General features: G+C 30.4%; 1 protein-coding gene across 1 annotated transcript; it reads right to left on the bottom strand.

Moving 5' to 3' along the window:
• Nucleotides 1–2644: 2644 nt before the first annotated feature.
• LOC110672693 (AT-rich interactive domain-containing protein 4) lies at nucleotides 2645–11651 on the bottom strand. The gene is made up of 15 exons (XM_058145903.1): nucleotides 10215–11651; nucleotides 9908–10099; nucleotides 9257–9310; nucleotides 8947–9035; nucleotides 8310–8601; nucleotides 8142–8198; nucleotides 7481–7512; nucleotides 7164–7299; nucleotides 6874–7047; nucleotides 5788–6354; nucleotides 4893–5030; nucleotides 4715–4813; nucleotides 3622–3722; nucleotides 3414–3504; nucleotides 2645–3023 (listed from the first exon to the last, which is right to left on the bottom strand). The coding sequence occupies exons 1-15, from the start codon at nucleotides 10365–10367 to the stop codon at nucleotides 2928–2930; spliced, it is 2271 nt and encodes a 756-aa protein (XP_058001886.1). The 5' UTR covers nucleotides 10368–11651; the 3' UTR covers nucleotides 2645–2927.
• Between the last annotated feature and the right edge of the window lie 2861 nt (nucleotides 11652–14512).

Genomic DNA, 14512 nt, shown 5'->3' with positions numbered 1-14512 from the left:
AGAGAATAATGGTTTGATTTTGAATTGAAATCAATAGTTTTGATTCTTGAAATGGACGGCCCTGAATTGAATTGCAGGAGTTGGTTCTATCTCGGGTGTTCCAGTATAAGAACAATATTAATTCTGATTTTGATTCAAATTTAATTTTTATTCGATTCGAGTTAAGTCAATTCTATTATTGAATTTTTTCTTTTGAAAAAAAAAGAAAAGAAAATGTTGATTCAAAAAGATTGATTTTTTTCATTCTCGTTACTAAATTATGTGTACGTTTTTTTTTTTTTTTTGAAAAAAAAAAATCAAATCTTTGATTATGGTCCAATCCAATTGAAGGTTCAAAGGAGGGAGATTAGGACCAGTCCTCAAGAGGTTCTAATGTGGTTTGGGCCTATGAATTATTGACTGATTTGGGACAAGTTTAATTGGGCTGATTTCAGTCAGATTCCAATATTTCAGGCGAACTCAAACCCAAGCCATATTTAATAAAAACCATTTTCAAATACTTTCTTAAAATACATTTTATTAACTTATGTGATACTACTATTATTTATTCTATTTCATACTTGTAAAAATATCCATAATAATTGAATTACTAAAAAATTGAGTGAGTCTATTTAAATATGGACATTTTGAATCTAACTAATTTTAATTTTTAATATTACAAAATTATTATATCAAAAAATAATTATTAGATATGAATAATATAAGTAATGATACATAACTATCTTATTGGAAGAAAATCACAGCAATATAAAAATGGCAACAAATGAAGAAATATCATGTCTAGTTTAACTTGGTTCAGTGGCTAAAGGCATAACATTTCTCAAACAAGACTTGGGTTGGAGTTCTCACTTCATCACTCCCTAAAAAAAAAATCTTACTTTTTCAGAGACACTCATCACTTGTCAATTAGTAAAGGTGACTGATCTTAAAGTACTTATAAGCTGCTAGAAATAAATGAAGGGAATCTTATAAAGCATTATACAAAATGATATAGTCTATTCTAAAATCCGATCTTTAATAGATCAAATTTACTAAATTTGAGCCCGATTTGAACTAGAATTGATTTAGCAATAAGCCAATCTAGAAAAGATAATCTAGCATCAGCTTAAGTCTCGTCACTTTCGAGTTTAAGGAGATTTGTTAGATTGTCTAGCCACATTGCGTATTAAAAGATGATAAAACGGTTAAGATAGAAATCAACACAACGGTAGCTCGAAAGAACTAAGCTCGGAGTGACGTGACTTCAAGACAAATGCCATTTAGCGTGATCCTCACCAAGAATCATGCTAATAGTGCAATTCTATTGTGTATGGCAAGCGAAGAGCTAGGGATTAGCCAACAGAATTTTGGGATTGATGCTATTAGTCTCCTATCACATTATAAATAGGTCTCGAGCGTCTATTCAGATACATTTTCACTTTTTTGCAAACTTATTGTTACATTGCTTAAATTCTCTGAAGTAATTTCTAACTTGAGCAAGCCTCACTTTCTCATTGATTTTTAAGCAATCCGTAAACTATTAGTATTATTAAGTGATCCAAAAATCCGCCGCAGTGTCACAAACCAAGATTACATTTTCCATTGCAGACTACAGCTGCTCCTGCTGGTGGTTGCAACGCAACTGGACCAGGTCACTGATCCACAAAAGTACAGCTGAAAGGGCTGGTCATTCTCATATAGTGTGTTGTAATCACAGGTTATTTATTAATGTGTTATCTTCAAGCTTTGGCTTCACAATGTTAGACCATGTGGTTGACGTTTATTCTTTACTTTGCATCACTAGCCATAGAAATAAAATCTCCTCATTTGATCATATGCAGTTTACTGTTAGCTTCATCAATGCTTTTAAGCCAAACTCAATCTCAAACACCCTGTTATTTTGCAGCGTTCTAACGTTCCTTCTATCTGACCTCGTCTTTAGGTTTCTAAGAGTATGTTACTAGCGCCATCAGCAACATTAGGAAATGATAAGTTTCCATCTCCAGACCGAATTGCCTTAGCAAGAAGTGCTTAAGCTCATGGAATCCACTGTGCCTACAGCCATTCAATATCTTCAAGGCAAGGGTCTCTTCCTCATGCCTATCGCCCTAGCTACTGCCATATGCTTTGGATCTGAAGAGAAGAAATTTAGCTTTGCAAATGATGCTGTCCATGGCAATATCAAGATTGAGCAGCTCAGCAGCAAGGCACCATGGTTAATGTGTGCGATGGGATTATAAAAACAAAATAAGGCAAGGAATAATATTTTCTCACAGAATCAAAACCCATGACAATATATTAATAATCTCTGCTCATTAATCAAAATTAAGGCTATATCAAAGTGAAAAGTTCCATTGTAATAATAAAACTCCACTCAAGTGCGAGAAATTCTTATCTAAATCTGATTCATTATAAACTCAAGATACAAACATGTAAAATCCATATATTTAATAAATAGGTTCTGCTATAAATCTAGCGCCTTAGTCCACAATAGACCAGATTCCCGAGCACTAGATTCCACACATGGTTCTGGGTAAGTTATGATTTCCCTGAATTAGGGAAAACTAAAATTCTATAACCAAATGAATCATAAAATATTAAGAAGCATTTCATGGTAAGAATTAGCAAGCATTATCTTTCACTGATCTTTCAGATAAAATATATCTAGTTGAGAAAACTACCTGACTAGATTAATTTAAAAAGATAAATATATATTCTACAATTACTCTTCCTCGAAATGGCTCTTTCCAGAGTATAGGACAGATGTAGGGGAAAAAAAATTGGAGGGCCTTCTTAATGGCCTAATCTATATGGAAACAACAATTGGGGATAAAATACAATAATTACATTCCTAGTTGTGCATTTATATGGGAAAGGAAAAGAAAAGAAACAAAACAAAATGAAAGAGTAAGACAAGGAGAATGTGAGTCATGGGCCTCAAAGGCTTGTTAATATCCATTTGTTGTTTTCTGGGATTTCTTTCTGAAATTTGCAATGCTGCAGTGGGGACAAATGTACTCCAATCCATCTGTCTTGGCATAGTCCTGTCATTCACCACCATCAATGTCAAACAAACGAAATCTGATGCAGTTTGCTGATCGACTCAAACAGAAATGAAATTAAATTACAAATGAAACACAAAGTTGTACATGCTGAAATATTGATCAACCTACAGGATGGATGAAAAATTGAAATTTAATGAAATAGCAATTATTTTTCTCCCATGCTATAAAATTTATGACTGTTAATGGTAACAACGGCTCCAGGCCAAATGCTACATGCGTCAAGCTAATTATATATATATATATATATAAATAAAAATAAAAACCTTGCTTTTGGTTATTTTACATTGGCCCAATTCATCAATGACAAATGACAATAAATACAATCAACAATGCCCAACTATTTGAAAAACCTGATCAACACAACCATACCTTAAATGCACCAAGCCCCTGCCTCCTGTCACAGCCAAAATGTGCCCATTCACCACATATTCCACAGTTCACCCAGTCACCAGCCGCACTACTGCACAGCGTGAACACAGGTGTTAGCACTCTGTTGCATGCTTGAGTGGAAAAAGAAAAAAAAAAAAAAAGGAAAGGAAGGAAGAGGGGGGTTGGGTTGGTGAGAAGAGAGAGAGACCTGTGACACAACAAGCAACATTCTCCATCCACATCATCATGGGCTAATTCATATTCCAAAAGGTAAGTTTCATAATGTCTTTTCAATGTATTGCCAACACCCTAGTAATCAAGCAAACAAGAAGCATTAAGTTACTCAAAATGGTTCATGACAAGCAGTTCACTAGTAGTAATGGGCAACCAGGCATTGCCTTTCTATCATCTTTTTGATAATTCAACATCCACCACCAGTGTGAAATAAAAAGAAAGAAACTAGTTTTATATTAACATAGAATTACTTAAGAGACATTATTATGTAAAACTAAAAGTGGGACTCGACAACCACCACTGATGTTTATCTGGCTCCTCATGAATGCAATTCGTTTATTCAGCAGATTTTTCACATTACTCAATACAAATGCTATTTTCACCATTACATTTAATTGTAACCAATTATATCCTATCCATTTGAACATTTTTTAGAAGCAAGGCAAATTTCTATAATCAATATGAGACTGAACTAAACTCAACTAAGCCTTAACCCAAACTAGTTGGGGTTTGCCAATGTGAGAATTACATGAGAATGGAAAAGGAAACCAATGAACGAAAAACTCTAAAAAGAAATCTGAAAATAAATATTATCCAACAATGTGAAGAAGCAAATGCATTAATCCCAGCTCTCAATGTTGCCAGTTAAACAGTTGTTCTGCTTATTAATGGGTCAGCAGTCAGGAAGATGAGAGAGAAAAGAGGAAAGTAGGAAAAGATAATAGGCACAGCACATGATCAAAATCAAGAAGTTGACCAAAAAACTAACAAATAAGACATGAAGAAAATTTGAAATAACAAGCAACAAAAGAGTAATTTGACCATTCAATTGTGTCAGAGAAGAAAAATTATAGTATATTTAGGTAACCTACGATTAATAGATTTGAATGGAAATATAGCAATTCACTAATGCTTAACTGTAAAATTTCAATAAGCATTGTACTTAATAGTTCAGGCCAAGCTTTCCAATGTTGCCACTTGCCACAAACTCTTAACGCTTTTGAGTAAGGTAAAACATAAGAAAAATCAACAATATGAAAAATAAAAAGAATTATAAGGAACCGTACAGTCATTCTATTGGTCAATGTATGATTGCGCATCTTTGAGAAAACCTGTCCTTTCCAGTTGATGCCGTTCCCAACATGAAAGCCTCCTCTTGAAACAACCTGGGAACCCAGTTTTCCCCCCCTTTTCAGTACTAAAATCTAGAAGATTTGGATCATATATGCACACTAAACAGCTTACCTCTCTATACAAGTTGAAAAGGTCCAGGCGTTTTGCATTAAGGATAGCATCAGGAAACTCAGACAGTCCACCTTGTGGAACAAGTCGACTATGTCCGCGAAGGATCAAAAACTGCATTACATCCCTCAAAAATTCCTCCTGCCAGAGAATTAATGCATTTTGGGGGAAATGTTAGGGAGGAAAAAGCTGATAAAGATACCAAGAAGTTGTATATAAATTGCATCATCAAAAAATGGGTTTCAAGTCTCAGGTCCTAGGATATCTTAGCATTGTGATGCAGTATTGGAAGATACAATTTAGAAATTCTATTTCGTGTAAAATTAGTAATAGAAGATTTCTATTATATAAGAATTATATCATTATTTAGGAATATTTATAGAGTTCTATTAGCTTTAGAATTTTATTATTTAGGAATTTTTAATTGATTAGGGATCCCTAATTAGTATTTGATTAGGGTTTTCTTGTTTGAGGATTCCTGATCCTAGTAGTAATTGGACTAGTTATTTTACCATATGTACATTTGTTGTCTAGGAAATTTGTTTCTTGTGTATCGAGTAATAATAAAAATATTGAGAATTTGTTTCTCTTGATTTTTGATTCTCCTCTACCTAAATCACATTGCCTTCTAAGTTGTTATACAATCTGTTTTACCACTTTAAACAAATACTTTCCACAGGCAATGTTAGTTGTCAAGGCAAATATATTTGTTATAGAATCATGGTATTAGCATACACAAGAAGAGTGTTAGACCAACAAATTTTAAAAAGAGGAAGAAGAAGCCCTCAAACCAAAGTCAAAATGTAATAAATCCAAATGCTTAAATAAATATACACAAATTTGTAATACAAAATTGTAAAAACCAAATATTATTAGAGAACAGGAAAATGCCCTTTACCTCTGAGCAAACTTGTATAGGTGCTCTGCCACAACCATGTTTCTTAAGAGGCAATGGATTTAGAGAAATAATCTGCTGAGCCTGATAAGAGCTTGACAGAGATTTCCGATGTGATACAGGAGCTGGGCCAATAACACCATGCTTTGCAGGCGCAATTGGCAAATTAGGCTTCCCTTGATCTCCAGTATATCTTTCACCCTCAGTAAATCCAGAAAAAGGCAACAACTTATGATGCTTAGTGTGAGGGATTGGCCTCATTGCAGCAACATTTAGTTTTTGTGCAACATTTCCTCCATTTTCATATTCAAGGCCAGTAGAACTGAAGGGTTTAGTTTCTCTGCATGGCTCAGATCTTTTTCGACGAGGTGCAGGAGCTATCAACCAGCTAGGAGGCTTGGTGAGAATGAAATTATTAGCATAGATCTCTTTGCCTTGATTTGAACAAAAGAAAAGGATGCGCTCTGCATCATCTTTCTCAAAGGAAGCTACAGACAATCCTTGAATGCTAGCAATTCCTAGCATAACTAAGCTGCGGTAAGATACATCTGGTGCCAGTTGCCGCAAAACCTGCAATAGCATTCATAAAAAAGGCCAAGTTTAAATCAAGGAAGAATTCACAACATTTGTTGCACATTTCTCAAAGCACAACATAACCTCCCAGGCTCCCTTGATTAAAAATGCTTATGAATCCCTCTAAATCTCTAATCAATAACTTACTGTTGCAAAAGCTTATGATGATTGATTATCACTCAACAAGCACTCACAATAGTTTAGATTTCTGTCTACCAATTTATTAAAAAAAAAAAAACCCCAACAACAACAACTACTTCAAGAAGAGATAGAAACAATATACAGGCCAATTTAATGCAACTTCTTTTCCTTAGCCATCATAGCAAGTGCTCCCTCTACAACGAACAGCATGAGGCACTAATCCTCATATTTGAAAATTAGTCCAAAAATGTAGAATTAAGAAGCAATAAATGCTCCAAGGAGCAACATGTGACCAAGTTCTTATGAAAAACCATAAATGAAACCAGTTTAACTTTCTACAGAAATATATAAATAGGAATGGTAAGAGAATGTCACCTGTGATGCCCATCTAGGAACCTTCAACGAAACTTCAGAAACACTTGCCCCACAAGCTATAGATGCAGACTTCCGAGGCTCAGAAGTAGGCGATTTGCTTTCCTCAGAGGTTGGCAGTGCATGGACTAGCTGACTATTCTCTATAAGCTCATTCTTTATATGATTCTCCAAAAGCTAAAACAATAAACCCCACCCCAGGAAAAAAAAAATATAAGATAGCATCAACTGTCAGAACCTACACCAAGAGGTAAGCAGACAGCCAAAATCTTTAAAAGACAATTTATCCTTGCCTGATCGTTAAAACAAGTCTGTGCACTGCCAGATACTAGAAGTGATATATGAGCTGAACTAGATGTAGATAAATCACATCGCATGGTCACTACACCACGAGAAAATGTTCCTGCCTGTAGAGGAGGTGGTGGAGCACTGCAAATCGAAATGACATCTATGAGCAATAAATGGGGGCAAAGAAAAAAAAATATCATAATGTTGAAGAAGGTGCTGTATTTTGAATGGAAATGATGGTTCAAGTGTAATATTGTCCTACTGAAAAAAGAAAGAAATATAGCATGAGAAAACAAGAAAGCAGGGTCAAAACCATCAATACCTTGTTCGATTATGAAGTTTACTCCCACGAATCTGCAAAAACATCATCATGAGAAAAACTATAAGAAATAAGACTAAAAAATATAAAATATAAAAGAATAAATCCGTGGTGAAGCACTTAACTAAGTGTAAAAAATATATAGATATGTGAATTTGTTTTGTAATATAATTTCTCAAACTCACTTAAAGCCAATTCTAAATCAATATGCTTGAAAACATGTACCATTTTTTTAAACTTAGATGTGCGTCAAATTCTCAATCTTATCCTCAATAAGGATGACATATACAATACACCTCAGCTAAGACTTTTTTAAACTTCTTCTATTTTAGTTATGCTGGCTTTTCCATTCTATTTGTCTTGTATTACTAACTTAATATGAACAACTTCACACAACTTGGTAATGATCGTAATAAGATTGGTCAACTATATTGACATCAATCATTTTTGAAAAATTCAGAAATGGAAAGTTCATTAACAAATAGCATTCTATGCTTGGGAGCGAAAGAGAAAAGTATAAGCGTAACTGTAACAGTAAAAAAAAAAAAGAACTAGAAGTGTTGGCTTCAAATATCATTTGATAGCCTCTTTGTGCTTGAAAGGTCAAAAAACTTTGAAAACAATATTAACTACAAATGTGGACATGAGCTGAAATTGAACTCACTTCAATGTTTAAGAGACCATTTAGCCCATCTTCCAATGATCCTAATAAGCAAGCATCCTGATGATAAAGCAGATTGCAACCAGAACACACCAATGGCAGTGGCACCATTAATTTATTGAAAGAAGCAACAAAAGTAAATAGACTAAAAACTATATACACCCAAAATACCAGTAAGCATGGCAGTCCACAAACAAGAAACTTCAAGGTCACATCATCATCATATATCTTTATAGCGGGAAGGGTCCCAGAAGAACTTTCTTCATCCTGAGTATCTGCCTCAGGTAGAGTAATATCAATCTTTGGTGGATCCCCAAGCAAGCGTGGTCCAGGCTTACCACTAGGTCCAGGTTTACCACTAACTTTCTGGCCATTGGAAGTTATGACATTGTTGTTTCTTACACAGAAAAGACTAAAAGATGCATGGGCAAGTTGGAACGCATCACATGTGTGGCTGCAGGAACTGTAATCCACAAGATAGCACAGAACTATTATTTTTAATAACTAAAGACAAGTGTGTCATAATGCCAGCGAAAGAAAAATTAGCCTTCTAGAATAACCTATGTAACCATCCAAATCTTAAGCTCATAATCTTAGGCCACAGAACCCTTTTTTAAGAGTATCCAGCTCAACAGACCAATAATCATGAGGAAAAAAATCCTTTACATCACTACCAAATACTTCCATTTTTTTAATCCTTTGTTGTTCCAGAAAATTGACCAGTGAGAAAAACTAACAGACGCTAATCACATATAGTGGCATAGAAATATAATGTTTTTATTTTTAATGTTAAAGTAGAAGATCATACCTTTGTACAACAGACAACAAAGCTTGACGAAATTGACAAGCTGCATAACATGAAAGCGTACTTTTCCAATATATGACAAAGGGAACTCCCTGCCATAAGCAAAAACCCAGAAAAATAATTCCCGATAAGAAACACATGCAAACATTTCCAGGTTCAAAATGCCGGTTGGCAATTCAGCTTAAACATCAAGTCCAAATATATTATAAATAGCATACTTCTCCATTTCCCTACCTAAAAATAATCTTGAGGATTGAAAATACTATAGATGCATATGCATAAACAGGCAAGCATGCAATACATGCATACACACCTTGAAGTGAAGAGCCTCAGCCACTTTTTCACCATTTGGAATCTCTAAATAAACCTGTACAAACATTTGATGATAGATTAGTTCAAAAGCTACAAATAATGTCTGATATAATCAGCGTCTAGAAAGCATATCCTTGGAGTAAAATAAAAGCATTAATTACTAGCAAATATTAATTATAAGCAACAGTCAGTTTATGCAGAACAGATTAAACATGTACACTACCTCCAATTATTAAACACAGCATATATCTATCAAATCGACCTTGTCAAAACAGTAATCAAGTAGACAACATAACTCAATAGTTTGCGTATTCACTGAAGTTTTCCTGCTTCCTATTTGTTAACATCATTTGTTCAAGCTAAATACATAAATTACAATTAAAATACAAGATTAATGTTCAAATTATGAAGTTGAAACCTAATTATCTCATGTTCTCAAAAAAAGAAAAAGAAAAACAATTATTTCCCGAAACTTACTGGCTAAAATGTCCTAGGCACAACACATAAATAAACACTCCCACTCAAACTCTAGTCCATGATATTAGCACTTCTGCTGATTCCACTATATCATTGTAGAACCAGCAATAAAGTTCCAGTAATTGCCATAAACAAGCTAGAAACACAACTTTAAAATCTGACAAGAATCACTCACTGTGGCAGGCAATGTGGAACCAAATAATTCACATAAGGCTTCTGGGGTGGACAAGTCAACATCTCCCCATCTCAGAGAACCAATTTCTTCACTATCTTCAATTATCTCTCCTTGCAAGTACACAATATTGGGCTCTGACGACTGAAGCACTTGCCGGAATTCATCAGTGCCAGGATTAGTAAGTAATTGGACCTGCATTCAAACGTATACATAAGAAAAAGCTAATATCTTAATAAACTAAATTTAACTACAAAACTAGGTATCAATTATCAGGTGCAAATATAGCACCATGGACATAAAAAAATACCTCAAGACGCCCTTTAGAAGAAAGCTCAGGAAAAGGGTATCTGGGTTTATCACCAGAGGGACGCTGCTTCTGCTTACTATCTGGGGTTTTGCTACAGAGGACTGCAAGGAGACTGCAATGATTCCCTGAAGGACCTTGAGCATGAAACATCATGCATACATGCCAAGATCCCTCAATATATATTCAAAATTGAGAGTAACCACTTCCCAAGTAGCAGAGCCAATTACACCAATGCCTCCCGGAACCCAAGCACCCCTACACAATCAAATCAAAAACAACCCTAAAATTTACAAGAAACCTATCCTATGGATCCCAGATTAACAATTTCAGGAATATCCATAAACTTTGATGCCCAAAGCAACGGAACCCTTAAAAGCAGACCTAAAAGAAGAGTCTGAAATTGAAGAAAACCCAACGACCCAGATTAGAACAAGAAAAATCTAGGAATCCAAATGGGCTAATAAAGGCAAAAGCACCGAATTAAAGAAGAGGAAATTTCAAAAAAAAAAAACCCAGAACGAAAAACTCGTAAGAGAATAACAAAAATAAAGGAACCCTAATAGGACATGTACTAATAAAGAAATCTCAAGAAAACCCGAAAGGCCATCTCTTTCTCTAATAAAAATCTCTCCCACCTCACACACCGAACAAAAAAATAAAAAAAATTCAAAATCATCCACAAAATAGAGTCAAGCAATAAATAAATTAGAAAAAGGACTAGTAAATGTTGTAATTGACAATCAATCAAAGACCTTTTTCTTTAAGAACAGAAGTGTCAGTTTTTTTTTACTACAGTTTCATCCACACCCAATTGGGTCAAAACAAAAACAATAACACACTAATAAAAATTCAATTTTCTATGATCTTTTCTTTTTTGGCAAACGAGAAATAACCCAAAAACAAATCATAGCATCCATCTAAATCTATTATCAATAATAATTACTGCTAATAAATAAATAAATAAAAATAAGTGAAATTTTGTTCTTTTGTTTCACATTTGTGATTGGATAGCTTTTCAAATCAAAACAAATGGGTGTATGCATATGACTTTTTGCCCACAAGATTCGGACATCAAATACCCAACAAACAACAACAACATGTTACCGTGTTCTAAAAGATTAATAATGCATCATCATCTCTAACTATATTTATTAATTTTCATGTGTATATCTTTTCTTTTCTTTTCTTTTCTTTTCATCCGTTGTTGAATTGCTCAGCTTAGGAGCTGGAGAGCCCTTTTTAGTTCTTGGGTTTTCTGGGAACGAACCCAAGAGCGGCTTGACAAGATTCTTGTCACTGCTTCCATTTCTTTTCATTTTCTTTTTTTCTTTTTGGGCTTTGTTTTTGAATTTGAAAAAGATCCCATAATTGTATCATGAATCATGATAATGATCATCAATCAAATATCACTGCTTGCAGTATATGTAAATATTTATTTATTTATTTACACTATTGGATAATTAATTAATTAATTAGTCAAAATAAGATGGTGTTCTTAGTTTCTGTTTGGTTGGCGTTCTTAGTTTTTGTTTGGTTAGGATCAGATGGTGCCATATCATATGGAAAAATTTTGGTCTTCTCTTGTCAACCGTAGGAAACTTGAATCCGGGTCCCAGTCATCTGGATTGACTCGTTTTTGCCTTAATTTCTGCTAAGCCTCTGTTTGGATAAGGATTAAATCTCGATTCTATCTTTTTACTTATTGAATAAGTTTAATGTAGTTTATTTTTAATTTTTTATTTAATTTAATTTAAAATTTTCAATTTAAATTTAATTTAACTCAAAAATAAAAAAAATTAAAAAATTAAAATTTTTAATTTTTATACTTAAATTAAGAAATTAAAAAAATTTAATTTTAAAATCAAGAAATTAAACTTTTTAATTTTTTTATTTAAATAAAAAACTCAAAAAATTTAGCCCATAATTTTTTTTTAAACTAATTAAATAAAAAATAAATTAAATTAAACTATTCTATTGAATAACAACTATTTTATTTCTTGCAAACTGTAGCCTTACATATACACACACTAGTAACTAAGCTTTAACTAAATATTAAAATGGAGAATTTAAATCCTTAATCCAATTTAAATAGACCAACCACCTTGTTGTTGGTTGCAAATTTGTAGCCATTTTATAAGAAATTTATTGGTATTGATAAAAATATAACTTTAATCAAATTTAAATTTTATTTTTATTTAAAAATAAAATACAAAATATTCTCAAATTATTTTTCAAAATAATAACTAAAAATTAATTTTATTGAAAGTATTTTTAAAATTATTATAATTATATTTTATTTTAACTAATTTAGGTAAATAGAATAAAATTAAAATTAATTCAACAATCTTGATAAAGTAGCTAAATTAAAATTTTAAATAAAATTAGAAAGTGTATAGAATTTTTTTTTAATTAATTAGTCCTAATTTGAAATAAATTTTATTTTCTATATCAATACAATATTCTAATTTATAGATTTATAAAAATTGAAAAATATTGTTAATAAAAATTATTTAGAATTTATTTGATAATTAATTATTTAAAATACAAATGAAATTTAATTTTACATTAAAATATAATGAAAAATCACAATATCAAATTTAAATGCTCATTCATTTCAAATTTTATATATTTAAATAAAATTTATATTATTATTTAATTAAATATATAATTATTTAAATTTATATTAAAGAATAAAATTAATATATATTATATAATTAAAACAATATTTTTAAATTATATAATTTAAATCTTCATCAGTATATTTATAACACATACTTTGTTATAAATTTTTAAATATTTTTTATTTTTTAGTTTATAATAAATATAAATATATATATTAAAAATATTAATTTAATCATTAATCAAACTAAATTTTTTGCTTATAGTCGTCTATTATTTTCCAATAATTAATTAATAAACATAAAAATATAAACGAAAGAATTTATGAATAGATAAAATTATTTTTATAATTTTTTTATTTATAATAAAGAATGATGAACGTATTAAAATTTTTGTTTTATTATAAAACTTATTTCGAAAAATACTTATATATATAAAAATCCTAATTCATAAAAATTTATTAATAGTAAATAATAATATATAATTTAAAGGTTTAATATTAAAAATTAATTTTTTTTTCAAATGTTTACAATAATAGCTAGTTCTTTTTTTTCAAACAATTTTAATATAGTTTTAAAAGTTTTTTTTTTAACTTATAATCAAAATTTATTTAAATTAGTTAAATTAACTTAATTTTTCACTGTTAATCTCTCTTTCAGTCAATTGATAAATCAAAATTTTAATAGTCTATTTATTTCAATTTTTACCCTTACTAAAAATAATAAATATTCAAAATCAAGTCAAAATTTTCAAAAATTAAATAATTAGCTATAATAGCCAAAGGTAAAAAAAAAAAACTTTTAATTTTTTTATTATCATGACTAATTTAAATTTTTTTAAAAAATTATGAAAAAAATATTTGATAGAATATATTATGATAGAATATTAAAAATTAAAAAAAATTCAATATAAAAATTTAAGTTATGAATATGTACAATGAGTAATCTCTTTTTTCATATTCCATACAAATAGGGTTCAACTCTTAAGTAGGGGGACACTTTTTCACTCCATCTTCACATGATATCATAGCACTATCCACTACGTATCCCTTTATAATGACAACTCCTACCTCATCAACTCCTACTGTGTTCATGACTCGACTAATTACTCAATTCTATAAGAAATAGAGAAGGCGTATTGGATTAAAAAAAATTTAAATTTTTTTTTGTTTTTTTTTTAATAATTAAAACTTAATTAGTTATCACAATTACAAAAATTTGAGAAAATAACAATAAATTATAATATAATCTCTAAAATTTTATTTGATTAATAAAATAGTTCATTGCTTTAAATTTTATATTTAATTTTTTATTTGTTATACAAAATATATTTATAATATAAAATATATTTTATATTTATTTTTAATTGAAAATTTATAATAACAAATTAATTTTATTGATTGAAATATATTTTAATATAATAAATAATTTAAAAATTACATAATAATAAAGTAATCATAAAATAATCATACTGTGATTATTTGGTACTTATTATTCTATAATTTTTGAATTATTTATTATATTAAAATATATTTTAATTAATAAAAATATTTTTTAATATAAAAATTATAATTAAAAATAATGTAAAATATATCTTATATTATAAATATATTTTATATTATAAATAAAAAATATTTCAATGTAAAGTTTAAATCAATGGACTATTTTGCTAATAAATAA

The sequence above is a fragment of the Hevea brasiliensis genome, chromosome 4, assembly GCF_030052815.1.
Source record: "Hevea brasiliensis isolate MT/VB/25A 57/8 chromosome 4, ASM3005281v1, whole genome shotgun sequence".
In the NCBI taxonomy this organism is placed as follows: Eukaryota; Viridiplantae; Streptophyta; class Magnoliopsida; order Malpighiales; family Euphorbiaceae; genus Hevea; species Hevea brasiliensis.
Note: the sequence above shows the minus strand (reverse complement) of the source record. Positions and strands in the feature narration are given on the sequence as shown.